Genomic DNA, 20998 nt, shown 5'->3' with positions numbered 1-20998 from the left:
GCCCAGTATGAAGCTGCTGTGAATAAGGCATACAATGAGCTGTTCCTCTTCATCAGGATGGAGCTTTTTGGCAATCCTCAAGTGATGACAATGACTGATCTCTCTTCTAGACTGGTAGCTTCAATGAACTCCCAAGGCATTGCCCAAGTCAAGGAATTAACCAAGAAGCACATAAGGCGAAACCTGGAGAGTGAGTTTGCTGGAGCCTTGCAGATATTCCCTGATGAGAAAGGAAAATTCCTCCTCTATCCCGATAACTTGTCCATGAGGGAACTTGCCAAAGCAAATCAGTCTCTCAAAAGGGAGCTGCAGACCCTGAAAAGTGTCAGTGCACAAGATGTTATAGCCAAAGCAGCCATCAAATTGAGAGCAGACATTAAAAGTCAAGATGTTCCTCAAACCTGGCCGCCTGAAGTCAAACCAGAAGCAGAATGTCCTACCATTCCAGAGTCGCTCATTATCTTCCTGTACTCTCTACTCACAGGCTCAAATGATCCTGATCATGCATCCCAGACAGTGCAGTGCCTTCTGCAGTCATTTGGCCATGACATAGTATATGCAGTGACATGTGGAAATACCAAGCCTTCCAAGCACATTGTTCTGCCATTCAGTGTCAAATCGTTGACAGGAAATGTAGAGTTGATAAACATCCTCAACCGACTTGGTCACAGTGTGTCCTATTCACAGATGGGAGAGATCAACACTGCCCTGTGTCTCCAGAAACTCTCATCATCAGGGAGTGGCATTGCCCTTCCAGCTAACATCCATCCGGGCATATTCACAACTTTAGCCTGGGACAATATCGACCGTCTTGAAGAAACTGTCAGTGGTGAGGGAACATCTCACAGAGTCAATGGGATTGCTGTGCAAGCAAAGCCAGTCAACCCACTTCTTGTCCAACCCATGCCCACTGTTCCCAAAACAAAGAAGAGAAGCATTGATGGACCCCCACCAATGTTACCAACTTACAATGCTGGACAACGGGTAGGGCCACCACAAAGCAAAAAGTCAGATGCCGATACTGCAGCCAATACTAAGCTTGCCAGAGAGAAAAACCTTCTTTGGGTCCTAGCACGCATGTCACAACAAGAAGAACAGTCAGTCAGCAGCTGGACAGGCTTCAACATCCTGACTCGAGGAGAGATGACGGTCATCCCCGACAATATAGGCTATCTGCCTACCATCAATGCTCCAGCGACACAAATGTCTACTGTCAACGAGGTGCTTAACCAGTCACTGAGCATCATGCAGTGCTTAGGCCTGAGGAAGATTGTCTGTGTCTTTGACCAAGCCCTGTATGCGAAGGCTGTCGAGATCACATGGAAACACCATGACAAGTTCCATGATATCATCGTTAGGCTTGGGGTATTCCACACCATCTGCACACTGCTGGCAATAATAGGAAAGCGTTTCCAAGATGCTGGACTCAAAGACCTCTGCATTGAGTCTGGCATGATTGCAGAAGGCTCAATTGCTGGTGTTATGGATGGCCGCAAGTACAACAGGGCAGTGCGACTACACAAGCTCCTGTATGAGGCTCTCATGCGACTGACCTTGAATGGTTTCCTGTCCTGGTTGGAAGAAACTCACAGGAATGACATGGTTCACCTGAATGAGACACTGAAGACCATTGACAGCCTTGGGAAAGAAGTCTCACAACATGCTTTGAAGGAGGTCCTCGAGAACAGCTCTTGTACACGCATCATGGATTTATTTGAAGTCTACCGTGAGTTCCTTAGAGGTGGAAACGGCAGCCTCTCGAACTTCTGGATGTCCTATTTGGACATGGTTGAAATCTTGTTGGGGCTCATCCGAGCATCCAGAGAGGGAGACTGGATGCTACACTTGGCTAGCATTCGAGCAATGATCCCATGGTGCTTTGCTTATGACAGGATGAATTATGCACGCTACCTCCCCTACTACTACGCCCAGATGTCTGAGCTGCCCATCACACACCCAGATGTGTACACAGAATTCATGGAAGGAGGCTTCTCAGTCCAACTGGGCTCCACCAATCCCTTTGGCCGAATCCCTGTTGACCAAGCTATAGAAGAAACGGTGAAAAAAGACACCCAAACAGCTGGAGGGACAAAGAGATTCAGCTTGAAGCCAGGAGCTGTGACCAAATATTATCTCACAGCTGAGTATAGAAGCATGTACCTCAGACAGCTGAGAGACCTGACAGGTCAAGGCAGGTGCAAATGGTCTCATCCAGATCTACAGAGTCCAAGGATCAAGAGAGATGAAGCAGATGTCCAGTCTCTCATGGACCTTATTGAGAATAACTGGCTCAATCCTATGTCCCCTGATGAGATTGATTTGGTTAGCCTCTCCACTGGCAACATGGCTCCACCTGATGTGACCATAGATCTCTTGAGAGCTCTTGAGAAAGGAGAAGAGGCCTACCAAGCATTCCAGCAAACAAGGTTAGATGCAGACCCACCACCTGTGAAATTCCACGACAAGATGACCAAGCAAAGTCTGAAAACATTCTCCAATGTCAGCACAAAACAAGCTCATGGAAAGAAAGCACAGGATGTGGTTCTGAAGGCAGATAGAAACCTTTTCAGTCACATGATCCTGGTGGCTGAAAGCAGGAAGGTGAATCTGAAGGATGTCCTTGCCTACCCATTGGGCCCACTACCATGGGCACTGGCAAATGCTGATGGGTCCTTACGAAAAACAAACAAGGCTGCGCTTGCCAGAGAGCTTGAAAAGAATGTATCTCCTGCAGAAGACATCCCAATCCCATCTACTTCCATCATTGATGGGATGAGCCTGGTCCAAAAAATGAATGGCAACAACAAAACCTTTGCACAGGTGGCAGAGTCAGCCTTGACCCAGGTCCTCCATGAGGGAGCACAGAGTGGGAGGATTGATGTTGTTTTTGATGTCTATCACCAGACTTCGATCAAAGATGCTGAACGACTGAACCGGGGTGGAGACATCACTCTCCAGTACAAGAATCTTGCAGGGGGACACCACGTCCAGCAGTGGAGAAAATTTCTGTGCAGTTCCTCCAACAAGACCAGTCTCATCAAGTTTCTGGTGGAAGAGTGGAAACTCCCACGATACAGAGCTATGCTGCATGGCAAGGTGTTGTACATGACCTGTGAGGAAACCTGCTACAAGTTGACAGAAGATGGGTGTGAGGAAGCAGCAGAACTGCACTCCACACATGAAGAAGCTGACACCTGTCTGCTCCTGCATGCATTGCATGCAGCAAATGCGGGCTCAAAGTCAGTTATCATCACAGCTGAGGACACTGATGTCATGGTGCTTTGTCTTGGCTTCCAGAAGGACATCACCTGTCCCATCTACCAGAAGTGTGGGACTCAGAACCGCACACGGTTTGTCGACATCACCAAACTGGCAAGTTCACTTGGAGACAGCATCTGTGACAGCCTAATTGGCTTACATGCCTTCACAGGCTGCGACACTGTCAGTGCATTGCTGGTCGAGGGAAGCTGAATGCCCTGAAGATAGTGAGAAAGCACAATTCCTGCCAAGAGACTTTTACTCAACTGGGACAGACATGGAATGTGAGTGATGAGTTGTTCCAGAAAATTGAGCAGTTCACCTGTCGGATGTATGTTGCTAATAGCAGCACTGCTGAGGTGAACAAACTGCGTCACCAGCTCTTCTGCACCAAAAGGGGAGAGGTTGAGTCCAGCCAGCTGCCACCATGTAGAGACTGTCTCTTTATGCATGTTCAACGAGCCAACTATCAGGCAGCAATATGGAAGTGCTGTCTGCAGGCTAACCCTGTGGTGCCAAGCCCTACTGAGTATGGATGGACAGACGATGAAGGCAAGCTGGCCATTTACTGGATGCGCTCCCCACCTGCACCAGATGTGGTCTTGGAAATGCTAACATGCAAGTGTGTGCATTCATGCAAAATGCCAAGCTGCATGTGCCTGTCAAATGGACTTCCATGCACAGACATGTGCAGGTTACAGACCTGCAGTAACCAAAAACAGCAGGATGGTCCAGAACTGGACTTTGAACTTGGAGAGTCAGATGATGAGAGAAACGAGCAGTTTGATGAATGACAGTGTGATGATTCTGATGGTATTACTGTGGTAGTAGTCTATTGATGCACAGGATGTTGATTCTGGACTTGGTTACCCAGAGCTTGATAACAATAATGTAACCATATTCCCATATACCCATTACCCTACCCATTACCATTACATATACCCACTAATGATATGGGATTACATGTATCATTGACTAAGTATATGTAAATGTCAATGTTGTTTAAAATATTAAAATAGTTCATTACCTCACTATGGTATTCCTTTTTATCATGTATTTTGATTGTGTATTTAAACAAATGTATAGAGACCAGTTTGTGACCTAACTGGCTTTGGTCTAGTTCTCATTTAAGGCTCACAATCACCTCACACAATGAAATAGTATGGGTATATTATACATTTCCTGAATCTTTACAGTCCTGTGAGTATTCCAGTTTTTGTGTTTTGTGTCCCTGATATTCCTAGATGCCACAGGGCTAAAAGAAAGTATATAGTTTAGGCGAACATTGCAGAAAGATGTGTGTTATTGACGGGTTGAGGAGCTCAAGTGACCTCTATATTTGTGAGAAATATCCACAACAGGGCTTGAATGAAAGCTAAGAAGGTCCCCTTTAAAATGATACCAAAGACATTATTATAGAACATTGAAAAATGTCCTGACCATGAGGCTAAACCAGGATATGCACCAGCGTCTAAAATGCAATTTAGTTTAGCGGGTGGTTAACTTCATGAGCTGATAACTGTGATACAGCTGCCACTCAGGAATGGTTATCATACCAAAATATCATCTACAGACATGGATCCTTTCAAAAATTATAAGTAAGTTTTGCCACCTTGAGTGTACCGAAATATCGTCTGGCCCATGGACTACTAGGCTTTGCTGGACTCACCAGGTTTCTTATGAGCTTGTATGTGGCTGGTCCCACCACGCTGATGAGGATAGCTCTCTGCTTCTCTCCGTCATCAATTTCATTTGCTTCAAAAAACTGATCGAGAATCTCGCAGTACTCTTCCCATGTCTGCTCCTTTGCATCAAATGCCGACAGGGTGCCTATCCTTGCATTCATCTTTACGTTTCTGCTCGTTAATCCTCCGGTCCAATTTAGCCCTGGCTAGTTCTCCGTACTTAGCACGTCTTCCTACCGTCCGCCACCTGAACTCATCCAGTCGCATCCGTCTTCAATCAGGCACTTCCCCCATCCAGCCAGTATCCTCGTCGCCAATATGTGATAACGTGTTCTTTATGAAAAGATGTAGTTTCACCAGATTCGGGTTTACCGATTTTATTCAGTCACACGGAACAGCGTACAGATTCACATGTTGTCATTTCAGTTATCACTACTTACTCTGTATTTCTCAACTCATCAACTTGACAACCCTAGGAGTCAACTGTACCTCCTTAGGGTGTGGGGGTGGTACTGCAGCTAAGTATAATATGAACAGGTAGTCAGCATACCACACTAGCTCCGCCAATGGTGAGTGGGCATTTGGTATTGCTACTTTTGCAATAGTAAATGCATGCCTGTGATTAGCACATACAGGGTACTGTGGTGATGCACAATTGAGGGTAGATTCACCAGGGGCTGCTGCTCCTTTGGGGTGGACGTTCAGAGTGCTGACGTAGGCAGTGCGTAGAGCCATGTTTGCAGCAGCCTAGCGGTTAGCTGGTTGCCACGAGAGATTGTGCTGTATCGGTGTTGTTTTGTGTGGCGAGTAAACGGAATTGACTCGACTCGATCTCTCCATCTCCTCATTCCTGCACTCCCACATTGGGGACCCCGCACGTTGACAATGAACATGTCGACCCAAAGCGATGATGACACCGCTCCGGCTCCGAGTGATGCTAACGGTATGGCTCATGTTAGCGCTAGCATCTCAGCAGCAACGGTGAAGTTGCCTGACTTTTGGCAGCACAGTCCCTGGCCATGGTTTCAGCACACTGAAGCCCAGTTCGAGCTGGGAGGAATAACGCGGGACGTTACGAGGTATTTCCATGTTGTGGCGGCGTTGGATGCCCGGACAACGGCCCGAGCTATGGGGCTACTGGAAGCTCCCCCGGCTGTGGGAAAATACGGCGCACTCAAGACCTTCCTTTTGCAGCTCTTCCAGCTGTCGGAGATGGAGAAGGCGGATCGCCTGTTGTCACTCAACGGACTCGGCGATAGCAAACCTTCTGAGCTGCTGGAGAAGATGTTGGCCATTTTGGGCTCGGCGGACCCCTCCTTCATTTTCACCCATATTTTTCTACGGCAGCTCCCAGCGCTTGTGCGCACAGTGCTAGCCAGCTCCCCCCTCTCCCCCACCAAAGACTACCGTGCTCTGGGTGCGGAAGTGGACAGGATTTTCCTCGCCAACTGGCAGCAGTTCATTCATGCGATGCTCCCCACCCAGACCTCGCCCCCGCCTCTGGAGGACGCAGCAGGCACTGCAGCTGCGGTGGCTGCCCGCCGTCAGCGTGACAGCAGGCTGTGTTATTACCACAACAGGTTTGGTGCCAGGGCCAAGCAGTGTCGCCCGTCATGCAGCTTCAACGTCCAGAGAAACGCCAGGGCGCTGGCGAGAACAGCAGGCTGTTGTTTATCAAGGACGCCTTATCTGGCCGGTGGCTGCTGGTCAATTCGGGCGCTCAGCGTAGCATCCTGCCTGCATCGGCCGCGGACACCATGGCCGGCGGACAAGGCCCCCCGATGGATAACGCGAACGGCACGTCCATACGCACCTACGGCTACAGGTAAGTGGAGGTGTGTTTCGGCGGGCGGCGTTTAGGCTGGGACTTAGTTATGGCCGCGGTGTCGGTTACCCTCCTGGGCGTGGACTTCCTGTGCGCCTTCAGGCTGCTGGTGGATGTTACAAACTGTCGCTTGATCGATGCTGTCTCTTTCGCTACATACCCGTGCACACTGGGAGGTGCAGGGATGCTCGGCCTGTCAAACATGCTCGCCGCCGGAGATACGTATCAATGACTGCTCGCAGAGTTCCCTGACCTCACCGCACCTACGTTCTCTTCAGCGGTGGCCAAGCACGGCGTGGAGCACCATATTGCCACCGACGGCCCCCCCGGTCTACGCACGTGCTCGGCACCTCGACTCAGCTAAGCTCGCGATCGCCAAGGAGGAGTTTGCTACCATGGAACGCCACGGCATTGTGCGCCGCTCGGACAGCCCGTGGGCCTCCCCCCTGCACATGGTTTCTAAGGCTGACGGCGGTTGGCGCCCCTGCGGTGATTTTCATCCCCTGAACAACACCACAACCCCTGACCGGTACCCCGTCCCGCACATACAGGACTTCTCCGCCCACCTGGCGGGGGCCACCATCTTTTCCAAAGTAGATTTGGTGCGGGGCTACCACCAGGTACCGGTCCATCCTCGGGACGTGCCCAAGACAGCGCTCATCACGCCATTTGGACTTTTCGAGTTCCTGCAGATGCCCTTCGGTCTCAAGGGGGCAGTGCAGACGTTCCAGCGACTGATGGACTCTATGCTATGGGATATGCCGTTCTTGTTTGTTAACTTGGATGACATTCTCGTGGCCAGCGCATCCGCGGAGGAGCACCTGACGCAGCTCCGGTAGTTGTTCGAGCGGCTCAGTGTGCATGGACTCATAGTCAACCCAGCCAAGTGCCAGTTTGGCCTGTCATCCATCGACTTCCTCGGCCACCGTGTCTCCCCGTAGGGAGCCGTTCCGCATCCTGCCAGAGTGGACGTCGTCGCCAGTTTTCCATGCCCCGGCACTGTGAGTCCCTGCAGGAGTTCCTGGGCATGGTGAACTTTTATAACTGGTTCATTCCTGTCAGGTTCATTGCAGGGGGTTCGTCTAGTTGTCGTTATCATTGACTACATTGAAAAAACCTTCGTCAACGAGCATTTTCGTCATTAATTTCGTTGATGAGATTAACACTGATTTTAGTGTGTAGACGTACTACATATATTTAGTAGAGGACAATACACACAATACTGTGGTAGAGAATTGAAGATGAAATTGGGAAATTATCATTGGCCCAATGCGGTCAATGTTGTATTCTGGGGGGACGCCCTCTGTTAGAGCATCTTTTTACATGTTTTGGCCAATAACAGGTGACACAAAACAAGATTGTTCCATGATATCGTCGATAACCCCCTCCGTCAAATCGCTGATTGGGTATTCATCAGCACAGTCAGCTCCGCTGATTGGTTCACTGATGTTAGGCACTAAATCCAGAGCCTCTGGCTAGACCCGCCCAAAGGGAGATTCATCCTCCCTTACTGCCATGACTAACGAGCTGCTGGGGTAACAGCAGTTTATAATGGATATCAATTAGAGGCTTGAGGAGGTCAGACCTCCGTACAGTAATTTTCAGTTGGGTGCTCTTGTTAGAAGTGTCCACTCTGTCATAGTCACTCTTCTGTAACCTGCCCCAAAAAAAATGCTGTTTTGACCACCTTTCATCAAAACACTGGAACAAAATCCCGAGTGCATCGAACAGATCTTTAAGTCTGTTGGATTCCATAAAACAGTGAAAATTTGCTTCCATCATTCCACAAAACAAACATGTATTGGACGCTGTAGGATTAATTACAGATAGAATGGTATTCACAACAACAGCCTCGTGTAGGACTCTCCACTGAATGTCACCTGCTCTTTTTTTCAAGGGTGGCTTGTACAATACTCTCCATACAGGTTTAACAGTATCATTAACAGTTAACTTTTCCCTCCACACTGTCAGTCTTCCCATTTAATTTGCATTTGTTTAACACTTTGACACAACACTTCCTTGCAACACTTCCTTGCCTTTTACTGAATATAAATCCAGATTATCAATATCTTTAACATTTAAAAAAAAAACAGTGCAATCATTCATTCTAGGAGAAAGTTCCAAATCTAGAAAAGGATTGTCCTGATCAAGTCTTTCCACCTTTACACAATAGTCCTGCAACAGTTCCCGTTCGGCATCAGTCAGTTTCTCAGCCCACCGAGTTCGTATCTTCCTAGTATGACGAATAGACTTCTGTCTCAGATGAGAAGCAACAGCCTTTGTGTCCATCAGACCAGGTCCAGCTACATCCACTATGTCCTTTAATGTTACAGTCCCAGTGTTGCAGTGTTAAGAGTTAGGCTTGATGTTGAGCTGTCCTGTATGTCCAACCTGGCTATATGAAAGAGAGGTTTCTTTAATAACCCTAAATACAATTCCTAACTTTGTACAACAATGGTTCAATAGGAATAATATTCCTGAGAGAGAGCTGCCTGATGAATGCCTCTTTTGACTTTGAAAGCGGCACTCAAACCTCCCTTTATCTTCAGTACACGCTCAATATTCTGGTACAAAACCTTGATCATGGCAATAAAACCTGAGCTGAAGCCAGAACACTCCATAGTCCTCCAGAGGTACAGGTGTTCAACCCGGTCAAATGCCTTTTCTTGGTCCAATGAAATGAGACCAATATCAAAACCCAATGAAACGGAGACTTCCAAAACATCTCGAATCAAAAACACATTGTCTGATTTTTAATTTGAATGCCAGATTCAGTTCAGCACTCTGTTATTAAGAATCATATAAACCTAAATTTCTGTGAGAAACAACATGCTGCAGCTGGGGCGATTTACACCCTGACGCAACTTTTTTCTTCGGGGAAACACTTTCCCCATACCTTGCCAATTCTCTAACCAGAATCTCATCCCTAATAAACAGGGGCACATTAGACAGCATTATATTTTTTGCTGGAGTGGCAAGCGGCGTTAAAGACATAAATGATTCATTCACTACAATTCCGTTTGCAACCACCTTCTGCACTTGGTCAACCTCATCCAGAAAAATCACGACAGCTTTGTTCATTCTAGCCGCAGACTTAATGCTGCTGGGACTAACAACTTCAGCTACAGCCAAACTACATTGTTTCACTGAACAAGGGAAGCTTGGCAATATCTTCATGCCATGCTTCCTGGTCAGCCTGGTGATATCTTAATGCCATGCTTCCTGATCAGCCTGGTGAACTCTCTGTCCACTGCCATGATGCCGAAATGCCGGCGTCCGCAAAAATATATATAAAATCATACAAAAATACTTCTTAAAAAAACCCGAAACCCCTCCATATACACACCAAACACAGCAAAACACCTAACAAACCTAATACTACACACTATTTATATAACATTTACAGAAAAAGATAGAAAATCCACCCACAAACGCTCTCACATGACTGCTCAGCATGCTCACTCGTACTTCAGCTCAGGGGGCGGAGACAGATGAGGCAGACAGACAGAGAAACAGGAAGACAGATAAGTCAGTATACAGGTAGAGTCACCTTGTTGGTCAGGTGAGGCACTTCGGGATACCAGAGCAGAGACTGCGGGGAAAGTGATGGAGGACATGGCTGCCACTGTTCCGGCTGCCCACATCATCCTGAGAATGACAATACATCAGGCTAGCATTAATAAAGACTATGATCAATTACACCTTGATCTACCCCACAATAATCCAGTCTACAATACTCTAAATGGGTCTAAAGATATGGCGGAGGGATGAAATCTTATCTATTCTTTCCCCATGTGGTTTTGGTTGTTCCTTGTATTGAGGTAAAAGTCTTTTTACTGGGTCATAACATGACTCCTTCCTTTTAGCTCAGGCTCATCCCACCCGGTCCAGATGATGAGTGGGGGCTCTGTATGCAGTACATAGACATAATAAAGTCCACTTTTTGGAAGGTGAGCAGCAAATGAGTTCATTACACAAGAATGTAATAAAAAAGGCACAAAATTAAATATTTTTAGTACTTACTCTCACTGAAATGTATCAAGTAACAGGACTGTGATCTTTGAGGACTAAGATCCCCCTCCCCCCTTTTCCCCCCCCAAATTGCATTTGGCCAATTACCCCACTCTCTGAGCCGTCCTGGTTGCTGCTCTACCCCCTCTGCCGATCCGGGGAAGGCTGCAAATACCACATCTCCTCCGATACATTTGGAGTCATCAGCCGCTTCTTTTCACCTGACAGTGAGGAGTTTCACCAGGGGACGTAGCGCGTGGGAGGATCACGCTATCCCCCCCCCCGTTCTCTCTCCCCCCTGAACAGGCACCCTGATCGACCAGAGGAGGCGCTAGTGCAGCGACCAGGACACATACCCACATCCGGCTTCCCACCCGCAGACACGGCCAATTATTTCTGTAGGGATGCCCAACCAAGCCGGAGGTAATACGGGGATTCGAACCGGCGATCCCCATGTTGGTAGGCAACGGAATAGACCAGACGCCCATAAGAGCCACATCTAAATGACAGTGGATGTGGATCTAACTTCTATTAATACATCCAGTATAGCCCCTTTCCCACCAAAATTAGCGGGTATATGCGGGTTAACCCGCTAAAAATCGCCAATTGACACCTTTCCCACTGCCAGTAGCCAAGTACACCTTTCTGTTTTTTTTTTTTTTTTTTTTTTTCTGGTGTGTCACGTTTGACGTCACGAACGTGTGCCGGAAAACGTTTTCAGTGTGACTGGGAAGTAAACAGTAGAACGCAGCATGGAGGACAGTGAAAAATGTATGGTGGTTACTTCTTTTTTACATCTGTTACTTAATTCAGTCTCTCTTTCAAACTCAGTGACAACTAATTTGGAATGATGTTCGAGCACTGCTTGCACAGAGATGGATGGAATTTGTGGCTGAGATGATTAGGAGTTGCAGAAGTTACCGACGGAGCCAGCAAGCCTTCATTGCCTCCATAAATAGCTATTGTTGGCAGTGGGGCCCCGACCGGTCGCCATATGTGGGTCCGAGATCGAGCGCACATTTTTTGGTCAACTATAGAACGTTTTGACGATAATCAATGGAAAGCTCACTTTCGAATGTCACAGGCAACATTTGACTATTTGGTCGAACCCCTTGCCCCAGCTATAACACGGCAAACGACAAACTTTCCGAGTCCTATAGAACCACATCGGAGATTCGCCGTTGTTCTGTGGTGTTTGTTTGGAGTTGGAATAGCAACTGTGTGCAAGCTGGTGCGTGAAGTTACAAATGCATTGGTGGATACGTTGTATCAGCGTTTCATTTCCGACTGAACAGCGCCTTGATGTACCAATTCAGGATTTCAAGAGTGTGGTTATCCTCAGTGCGCTGGTGCCATAGATGGGACACATTCCAATTATTGCTCCCAGGGACAACCCTACAGACTACTACAACGGGAAGGGATGGCATTCGATTATCCTATAGGCTGCGGTGGACCACAATTTCTGGTAAGCATGCCTTTCTGAGAAAAATAGTTTATTGTTTTTCTCTTCATTTTTACTGTCACTTATTTAAGGTATTCTATTCTATTTAGTTTCACAGATGTCTACATAGGCTGGCCTGGACATACCCATGATGCCGGGGTGCTTGCCAATTCAGACCTTTTCATCCCTGCAGAGGATTGCCAAAATTGCTACCTTTTCCCCAGAGAGGTAAGTGTATATATTGGTTTATTGTACTGGACAAGGTGGGTGTTCTTCAAACTATAAACTGTTATCTAACTGTCTGTGTCAATGTAATGTTCTTTCCTTACAGGAATCAAAAATGGTGGATGGTGTGGAGATCTCTGTGCATATGATTGGAGATGCTGCCTACCCATTGAAGAAATGGTTGATGAAAGGATTCACCCAGCAGCATCAACTTTCGCAAACAAGCACGCTTCACCCACACTCTAAGCTCAGCATGGATGGCTGTTGAAAATGCCTTTGGACGACTGAAAGGACATTTAAGATGCTTAATGAAGAGGAATGACATTGACCTTGATCTAATGCCCAATGTTGTTACTGCTTGTTGCGTTTTGCATAATGTATTTGAAATACAGAAAGATAATTTTTTGCCAGAGTGGAACACTGAGGTGGATCAAACAGAAGGTCTGAGTCAACTACATGCTGTGGTGTATGAGGGAGAGAGTTAACATTGTCCAACTCATCTGCAACATGATTACAGACAACCTAACAGCAATGTTATCAGAGTGAACAGTGTTGATGCTGTATCAGAGTGCCTTTTTCATTCATGATTGTTACTGTTATGCTGTGCTTCTTTAGTAAATGTGATCAACCTTATCTTGTGTTTTGTAAAGCATTTATTTATAGAAAAAGACAAAAGCATATTCGTTAATCAAATAAGTTTTCCTTAATAACAAAGGCCTCAGCCAGTATTCAAGTGTCCAAAAATAGAATTATATTACAATAGAACAATAATCAAGTAACACAAAATATGAAATGTATATAAAACGCAAAATATAAACTATCAAGTTAAAACACAACGTACAACAGTGCAAGTAGAAAAAAAATATAGTAAGTACTATTCAAGTACTATATTGTAACAAACTGTATAACAGCACTCAAGAGATACAACTAAAAAGGGGGAAAAAGGCTTCTGTACAGCTATACTATAACTGCTTGTAGGTAAGGTGCTCATCAGGTTTCCTTGGAGTGATTGAATAAGCTGGTTGAGACAAATATAGACTTTTGCTCATACTGGCTGTGTTCATACTGGGAAATGGCATGTGGTGGTCGCTGTGGAGTCTGTGGTGCAGGGCCTGGGAGCCTGGAAAGCAACAACCCAAAGAGTGACCTCTGATTCTCCCGACCTTCTCTACTAATCCTCTCCTGTATGGTGCTGACCCTCTCCCAGAGACTCCTCTCATGCTCCATGTACATCTGCATGCATGCATCGTCGCGTGCCGCTGCAGCTCTGTCCATCACCTCCAGTAGCTCTGCCATGGAGGTAGCTATTGCAGCAGAAGCGTGGTCCATCTTTGTCCTCTTCCGTCTTCTGGCCGGAACACTGTAGCCTAATAATAATAATAAATAAATCATTAGGATGACTCACAACAAACTGTGGTAGGCAAGTCGCCTTTGTGTACACCAGGGGTCTCAAACTCATATCAGCATGGACCGAGGGTATGCATGCTTTTGTTTAAACCATTCCATAAAGCAGCTGATCTCACTCCCCTCTTCAACAAAGAAGGTGAACTACTTTTTAAAATCCAACTGGTGCAAGGTATGGTTCCAACAACAAACTGCATACACTGGGCCCTCGATTGGTCCAGATTTTGGCTTGCTGGTTAAATCACAGCTAGCAAGGACATTGAAAAAAAAGTTTCTTAATACTTATGTCTAAAATTAGCTTGCTAGCTCAGTCTCATTACACTTTACTCATTGTAACCACATCACAGGCATACACTCGGCCCTTGATGGAATGAGTTACACAAAGAAACATAGGCCTGTTTGGCACCTTTTTTTTAGAACAAAGAAAGCAGAAAAAGTAGTTTAACTTACCGCTTGATTGTAAAGGCTGTGTCCTGGTGGTCTCCGATCCACCTTCCTCAGCTGATCCAGCCTCGATCAGACCCTCCGTACCTGCATCTGCTTCCAGACCCTGTGTAGCCTCCGCTCTTGCTTCACTTTTGGTGTCTCGTTCTATTTCGGAATCGTCCTCCACATCCAAGTTGCGAGAAGATGGCACTGAAGAAGTAGTCGCTGAGGAACTAGTTGCTAAAGAACTAGAGAGCCTAACAGGGTTGGCTAGTGCAGAGTTGCCAAATATATTTTGGCAAAGCTCGTAGAATGGCCAATCCACACGTCCCATTCCACTTCTGTTCTTTTGGTCATTAATGGCAAGATATTTTTTCTTCAGCACCTTTAATTTTATATAATTCATTTATATTTTAATTTATAACTTAACTTGTTTTTTTTATACATTGCTGTATATCGCAGCGTCTCCCACAGTGCCAGAAACCTGTCTCCTTATTTCCTGTTCCCCTCAAATCAGGAGAAGCTCTCTCACCTCACTGTTTTGCCAGTGTTGCATCTTGCACAATATGAAGAACAAATCTGCCATTGCATGTTACCTGTTTATTTATGCGCCCACGTCTGGAACTTCAATGTGCATCATAACGTGCCGGAAAAGGAGCAAAAATTAGCGGGTCTACTCGAGTGTCCTTTTCCCATCAATACCCATTGGAGCCGGAGCCAATAAAAACCTGTCTATTGCAGAGTCATTTGACCCGAGACTGAATCCGGCTTTTTTGGCCAGTGGGAAAGGGTATTAGTCAGTTTTTAATGTTGAGCATACTCTCTGTAACATTGCTAAGAATTTTTACTCACACACACACACACACACACACACACACACACACACACACACACACACACACACACACACACACACACACACACACACACACACACACACACACACACACATATACATACCATGGCTCTGATCCAAAGCCATACCAGGCCAGCTGCAGGAGCTGAAAACCCAAACCCAGCAGAACTGTGTTCTTATTTCCTATGGTCCTCATCAGAACACTGAAAAATACAGTCTGAGAGAGAGAGACAGACAGACAGACTTACTGTTAAACAGACAGAAATGAAAAAGGTTTGTTCATGTGAAGCCACCCAGGTCTCCTCAGTGCTTCCATTTATGCTGCTGTTTCACATCAGATCACCGTTTTGTTTTTGGCTTTGCATCAACAGGTTTTTATTTCCTCCTCCACCCAGCTCAGTCCTGTTACCATCCTCAACTGCCTGCGTGAAGTTAAGATGAAGAAACAACAGATCAACTTAAACCATTTTTTTCGCATTTCATTCTTTATCCACACAGTAAAAAACTGTACAAATTCTGTACAAATGGATCCTTTCAGGTCCATTTGTACACTCTCAGAGTTAAATTAACACTCAGGAAGTGAAATTAACACTCAGGATTTTACTGTGCAGCAAATGTGTCTCTATTGATATTCATCATATTTCTTTTTAACAAATGATAAGTTTATAATCTTCAAGTGAGTGTTTCATGCATATTTTGTGGATTTTATTTGGCATCTGTCATTTTCATCAATGCTTTCTTTTCATTAAAAATGACAAACCTTGTACAAAAACTCTTGGATGGAAATGCAGTTACTGACTGTTGTATTGTGTCTCTCTGTCATACCAATTCTAGGACGTATAGAAAGACATCAACACTTCAACCACCAAAGATCTTCATCAGCATGACCATTCCCATCTGCCCCTTGGCTTGTATTTATAGGTACACCTCCTTCTTTTTTTGTTATCATGATTATTATTTCTTTCACATTTCTTGTTTTATATCCTGTAGAGACGGGTCCAAACTACGGACCTGAGGCACTATAGGGCAGATGTCAGTTGATTTGACAGTACTCGTCATAATATGTGGGCTGTTCCGAGTAGCGCAATCTTCTGGAATGCACAGATGTTGATGTTTCCTGGGATACGGTTGGTGAACTTTTTCATTCTCTTCTTCATTAGTCCTAGAGCTCCGATGACCACTGGTGTTATTTCAGTCTTCATTCCCCACATCCTTTTGATTTCAATCTCCAATCTCTTTGTACTTGGTCAGCTTCTCTGACTTTCACTGAGGTGTTTTTCTTCCGGATGGTATTGCCATGTTGATGAGCATGCACCTCTTTTGCTTCCTGCCCTTGATAACGATGTCGGGCTTGTTGGCTTTTATCTCTCTTTCAGTGTGGATGGGCGTGTCCCAGAGGATGGTGACATCATTGTTTTCAGTGACCGTTTTTGGCTGATGTTCGTACCACTTCTCAGTCGTCTTGATCTTGTAACTCCTGCATATCTTCCAGTGCAGGTATGCTGCTGCCTTGTTGTGCCTGTACATGAACTCGGTCTTTGCCAGTTCCAGGCAGCCTGAGACAATGTGGTCGATGGTTTCTTCGTACATTCCACAGATTCTGCATTTTGGGTCTGTTCCATCTTTGATGATGGGATTGGTGATAGGCTCTGGTTGCCAGGCTCTGGTCTTGTGCAGAGATTATCAGGCCCTCCCGTCTCTGCTTTAAGCCCGGTGCTCCTTAGCCACTGGTGTGTCTTTTGTTGGTCCACGTCTGCATCTTTCATTCTTTTTGGGTACTTCCCGTGCATTGCTTTGTCCTCCCAGGTTTTTTGCAGTTGCCACTGGCCAGGGTGTTTTGCCTTCTACTTCACTCATTTGGCATAGATGGTAGTTGCCTCATTTTCTGTCGGTGGGGTTTCTGGGACATCAAGCTTTCTTGAATTGTGTAGCTTCTTTATTGATGGAGTAGATCTGATGTTTTACTATTTGGAGGAGTGGGTCATCTGTTTTTGTCAGGTATGCATCCAGCCCGATAGTGGTAGTCTTGAAGGTCAGTTCCAGTTGGACTAGGCCTCATCCTCCTGGAGCTCTTGGTAGGTACAGCCTGTCGACATCTGCTTTCGGGTGGTGCATCTTCTCCATGGTCAGCATCTTTCTTGTCTTGGTGTCTAGTCTCTTGATGTTGTTCAATTTCCAGTTGATGATGTTGAAGCTGTAGGCCACTACAGGTATTGCTAGGGTGTTGATAGATTCAATTCTGTTAGCCACATTGAGTTCGCTCTTCAGTACCATATGCACTCTCCTGTGGTACTCTTTCCAGATCTTCTCCTTCATGGTTGAGTGTTGTATGCCATCTCCTTCGTTCACTCCTAGGTACTTGTATGTGCTATCTTGGTCGAGCTCTTTGATTACGGTGTCAGTGTCACGGTCTAAGTCTGCAGTCTTGTTAAGTCTTCCTTTCTTGAAAGTGGCTTTGGCACACTTGTCGATTCCGAATTCCATCTTGATGTCGTCGCTGAAGGTCTTGACGATGGTGAGTAGACCCTTCTGCTGATTGTCGTCCTTGCTAAACGTCTTGAGGTCGTCAATGTAGAACAGGTGGGTCAGTTTGCCATTCTGTGATTGTATCCATAGCTGCTGCTGTTCGGTAGATTGCTGAGTGGCGCTAGTGCAAGGCAAAAGAGCAGTGGTGATAGTGAGTCCCCTTGGAAGATTCCGCTTCTGATCTTGTTTGGTCTCGATGTTAACAACCCCTCTGCATGATGGAGATTCAGGGTGGTCTTACAGGTCTTCATGCTCTCCGTGATGAATTTGACAGCTGTTGGGCAGACTCTGTAGGTCTTGAGGATCTTCTCTATCCAGGAGTGTCGCATGCTGTCAAATGCCTTCCTGTAGTCAATCCATGCTGTTGACAAGTTCTTTTTTTTCTCGATTTGACCTCTTGCAATATGGCTTTATTGATGAGTAGCTGGTCCTTGCATCCATAGCTACCTTTCTTACATCCCTTCTGTTCTGCTGATAACAAGTTGTTTTTGTCGAGGAAGCTATAGGTCCTCTCTGTGATGATGGAGGTGATGATCTTGTACATTGTTGGTAGGCAGGTGATGGGTCTGCAATTCTTTGGGCTCTGTGTCTCCCCTGTCTTCAGGAGCAGGTATGTGGTTCCCCATGTGAGCCATTGGGGACATTTCTTTGGATTCTTGATGATATCACTGTAGGCCCATGTGAGGTCTTCATGGATGCTGGGCAGGTTCTTGATCCAGAAGTTGGCAATTCTTTCTATCCCTGGTGCCTTCCAGTTGTTGGTCTTGCTGATGGCAGCAGTGGTCTCAGTGGTGTTGATGTCCGACCATTCTTGGTTCTGTATGTGTTTGTATTGATCCTGTTGTTGCTGGATCCATGTAGCTCCCTCATTGTGTCTTTTGTTGTTCTCCCAGATCTTACTCCAGAACTCCTCGACTTCTTCGATTGTAGGTGGTTCATTGACGTCTATCTTCTTGCCCAGCTCATGATAGAATTTTTTGGCATCTTCTTTGAAAATCTTGTTTTGCCAAAAGAACTTGCTCCTCTTGTCGAATCTCCTGAGTCGCTATGCCTTTGCTTGAATCTGTTGTTTCAGCATCTCTTTGACTATTGGTACATCATTCTTCTGTTATTATTATTACTGTTATTATTATTCTTATTGTTGTTATTATTATTATTTGTTCATTCATTAACCAAACCGCTTATCCTTACTCAGGGTCGCGAGGATGCTGGAGCCTATCCCAGCAGTCATAGGGCAGCAGGTGGGGAGACACCCTGGACAGGCTGCTAGGCCATCACAGGGCCGACGTCCACCCACACACACACACACACACACACACCTAAGGACAATTTAGTATGGCCGATTCACCTGACCTACATGTCTTTGGAATTTAAAAAAAAGCGGGATTATTATCATTATTATTATTGTTATTGTTATTATTATCATTATTGCTGTTGTTGTTATTGTTACTATGCTGAACATGCTTGGTGGACTAAACACTGCTGGGTCAGGTAACAACACTATGAGAGGCTGTGATGCAGTGTGCAGATCTTGGTGGACTAAACACTGCTGGGTCAGGTAAAAATACTATGGGAGGCTGTGATGCAGTGTACAGATTTTCCTGTAACCTCTGGCTTTAAACAAACAAAGGAAACCCATGCACCGAATGTCAGGATTCTCCATTTAGAAGTAAAATTCTCCACCCTGATTCAATAGAATAGCCGACATAGAAAATTTGCCAATTAGTCTCCCCATTTATCACGCCAGACTCTACTCTTCTCCCACTGTAGTGTCTGTGTTTGTTTTGCACGCTTTTTTAAATTTTATCTGATATTAATTTGGAGTCAGATAATTTTTTTTTTAAAAATCATGCAAAACAAACACAGACACTACAGTGGGATAAGAGCAGAGTCTGGTTGGAGAAACAGGAAGACTAATTGGCAATTTTCTAGTTATTTATCTATTTTTCCTTTTTTCTTTTTATCTATTTTTTTCCTTTTTATTTATTCAAATTTTATTTTATCTGATGTTAACTTGGAATTTGGCCCTGTGATGGCCTGGCGACCATGCAGGGTTCAGGGTGTCTCCCCGCCTGCTGCCCACTGACTGCTGGGATAGGCTCCAGCATCACCGCGACGCGACCCTGAGAGCAGGATAAACAGTTTGCATAATGGATGGATGGATTAACTTGGAGTAGGTGGATATCTATCCTTACTAAAACGTGCTTTATAAATCAAATTATCTTTATCATGAATAATAACATTATCATGATTATCATTACTATTATTCACTAGAAGAGGATGAATGGCTCATAGAGCAGTACTGTACCTGAGCTACAATAGACAGGATTCCCACCATGGCGATGAAAGCAGCGATGGCAGCAGGGGAGAACTCTATCACCTGAAACACAGACAGAGGTAAACTGCAACAACCGTACACATACAGTAGCTACAAGAGTGCAGATCCCCGCCGGGCATGTCACCCCTTCTCCGGTGCTCGGAGTAGAGGACAAACCATCCCTTTTTATCACCTACTGGGGAAGGGAAAAACAGAGGCACTGCCTGTGTATCTTCCCTTCTCTGGTGCTCGGGCTCAGGTGAAAAACCAGCCGAGGAGTTAGCACACAATTGTAGTATAAAACAGGTTTTTCAAAGGTCCTGAATCACCGCAACCACGAAAGGTCCTTGATCATACAGTCATAACTGTGCACAAAAATTATCAGGCTGACAGGCCCAGTAGTATGTGAGACTAGCAGTGGACAGATACATGCACAAACGGACAGAAAAACCAGTGTTTTTCCTGCCATTATGAGACTCTTATACAGGAAATTGAACAGGAAATATGGGGGGGGGTTTAATATGTAGCGCTCAAGCTAAAAAAATCTACCTAATGAAAAACTTTTGCCTGTCAGTCTGTGGATGTGCAGCCTCTTAGGTGGACACTCGCATGAGTGCAACCAACTCTAATATGAACTTGCACACCCCAAAAAGAGAAGGTTTGCTATGGGACCATTTTGGTCTGACCCTAACACTGTCTTTGTTTTCATAATTGTAGGGACCGGTGCTGCTTGTGGACTACTATACCCATAACTCCCTGCTCAACCTCACAGGTGATCTTCACCCACCGCTTCACCTTTCACTGTAACATTATGGCTATAACAGTACTGTATCCAGTGACGCAATTTCGCCATTAAACCGCGGCAATTTGAAATTTGCTCTCTCTTTATACCCTTTCTGCAGAAGAGCAGAAGAACAGAAAAACAAAGGACCATGCATCTTCACATTACAGCTGGCCATGGTTTTATTGGAAGATAACTTAGTCTTGTTCATCCGCTAATCAACCGCCATCATATCCGCTATCA

At 45.6% G+C, this 20998-nt stretch overlaps 2 protein-coding genes across 4 annotated transcripts in view; both read right to left on the bottom strand.

The window, feature by feature from the left end:
• mfsd14bb (major facilitator superfamily domain containing 14Bb) overlaps positions 1–20998 on the bottom strand; it is a 148669-nt gene that overhangs the window by 17845 nt on the left and 109826 nt on the right. For all 3 annotated transcript variants that reach the window (XM_056274036.1, XM_056274196.1, XM_056274114.1), the window contains 3 exons: positions 19966–20037; positions 15236–15348; positions 10319–10416 (listed from right to left, as the gene is read on the bottom strand). In XM_056274036.1, coding sequence (XP_056130011.1) covers positions 10319–10416; positions 15236–15348; positions 19966–20037 — 283 coding nt within the window. The remainder of the gene's footprint in view (positions 1–10318; positions 10417–15235; positions 15349–19965; positions 20038–20998) is intronic.
• On the bottom strand, positions 13089–14983 carry LOC130107599 (uncharacterized). The gene is made up of 2 exons (XM_056274314.1): positions 14300–14983; positions 13089–13812 (listed from the first exon to the last, which is right to left on the bottom strand). Exons 1-2 carry the CDS (start codon positions 14679–14681, stop codon positions 13436–13438), a joined length of 759 nt encoding a protein of 252 aa, XP_056130289.1. The 5' UTR covers positions 14682–14983; the 3' UTR covers positions 13089–13435.

This window comes from Lampris incognitus, chromosome 1, assembly GCF_029633865.1.
Source record: "Lampris incognitus isolate fLamInc1 chromosome 1, fLamInc1.hap2, whole genome shotgun sequence".
NCBI lineage: Eukaryota > Metazoa > Chordata > Actinopteri > Lampriformes > Lampridae > Lampris > Lampris incognitus.
This window is presented reverse-complemented; position numbering and strand designations above follow the sequence as displayed.

Bases quoted from the DNA above. Each gene is read 5' to 3' on its own strand.
- LOC130107599 (XM_056274314.1), bottom strand. From the start codon at position 14,681: ATGAATTATATAAAATTAAAGGTGCTGAAGAAAAAATATCTTGCCATT. The intron at 13,813-14,299 runs GTAAGTTAAACT...TATTATTATTAG, and splicing joins ACAGCCTTTACAATCAAGCG to GCTACAGTGTTCCGGCCAGA.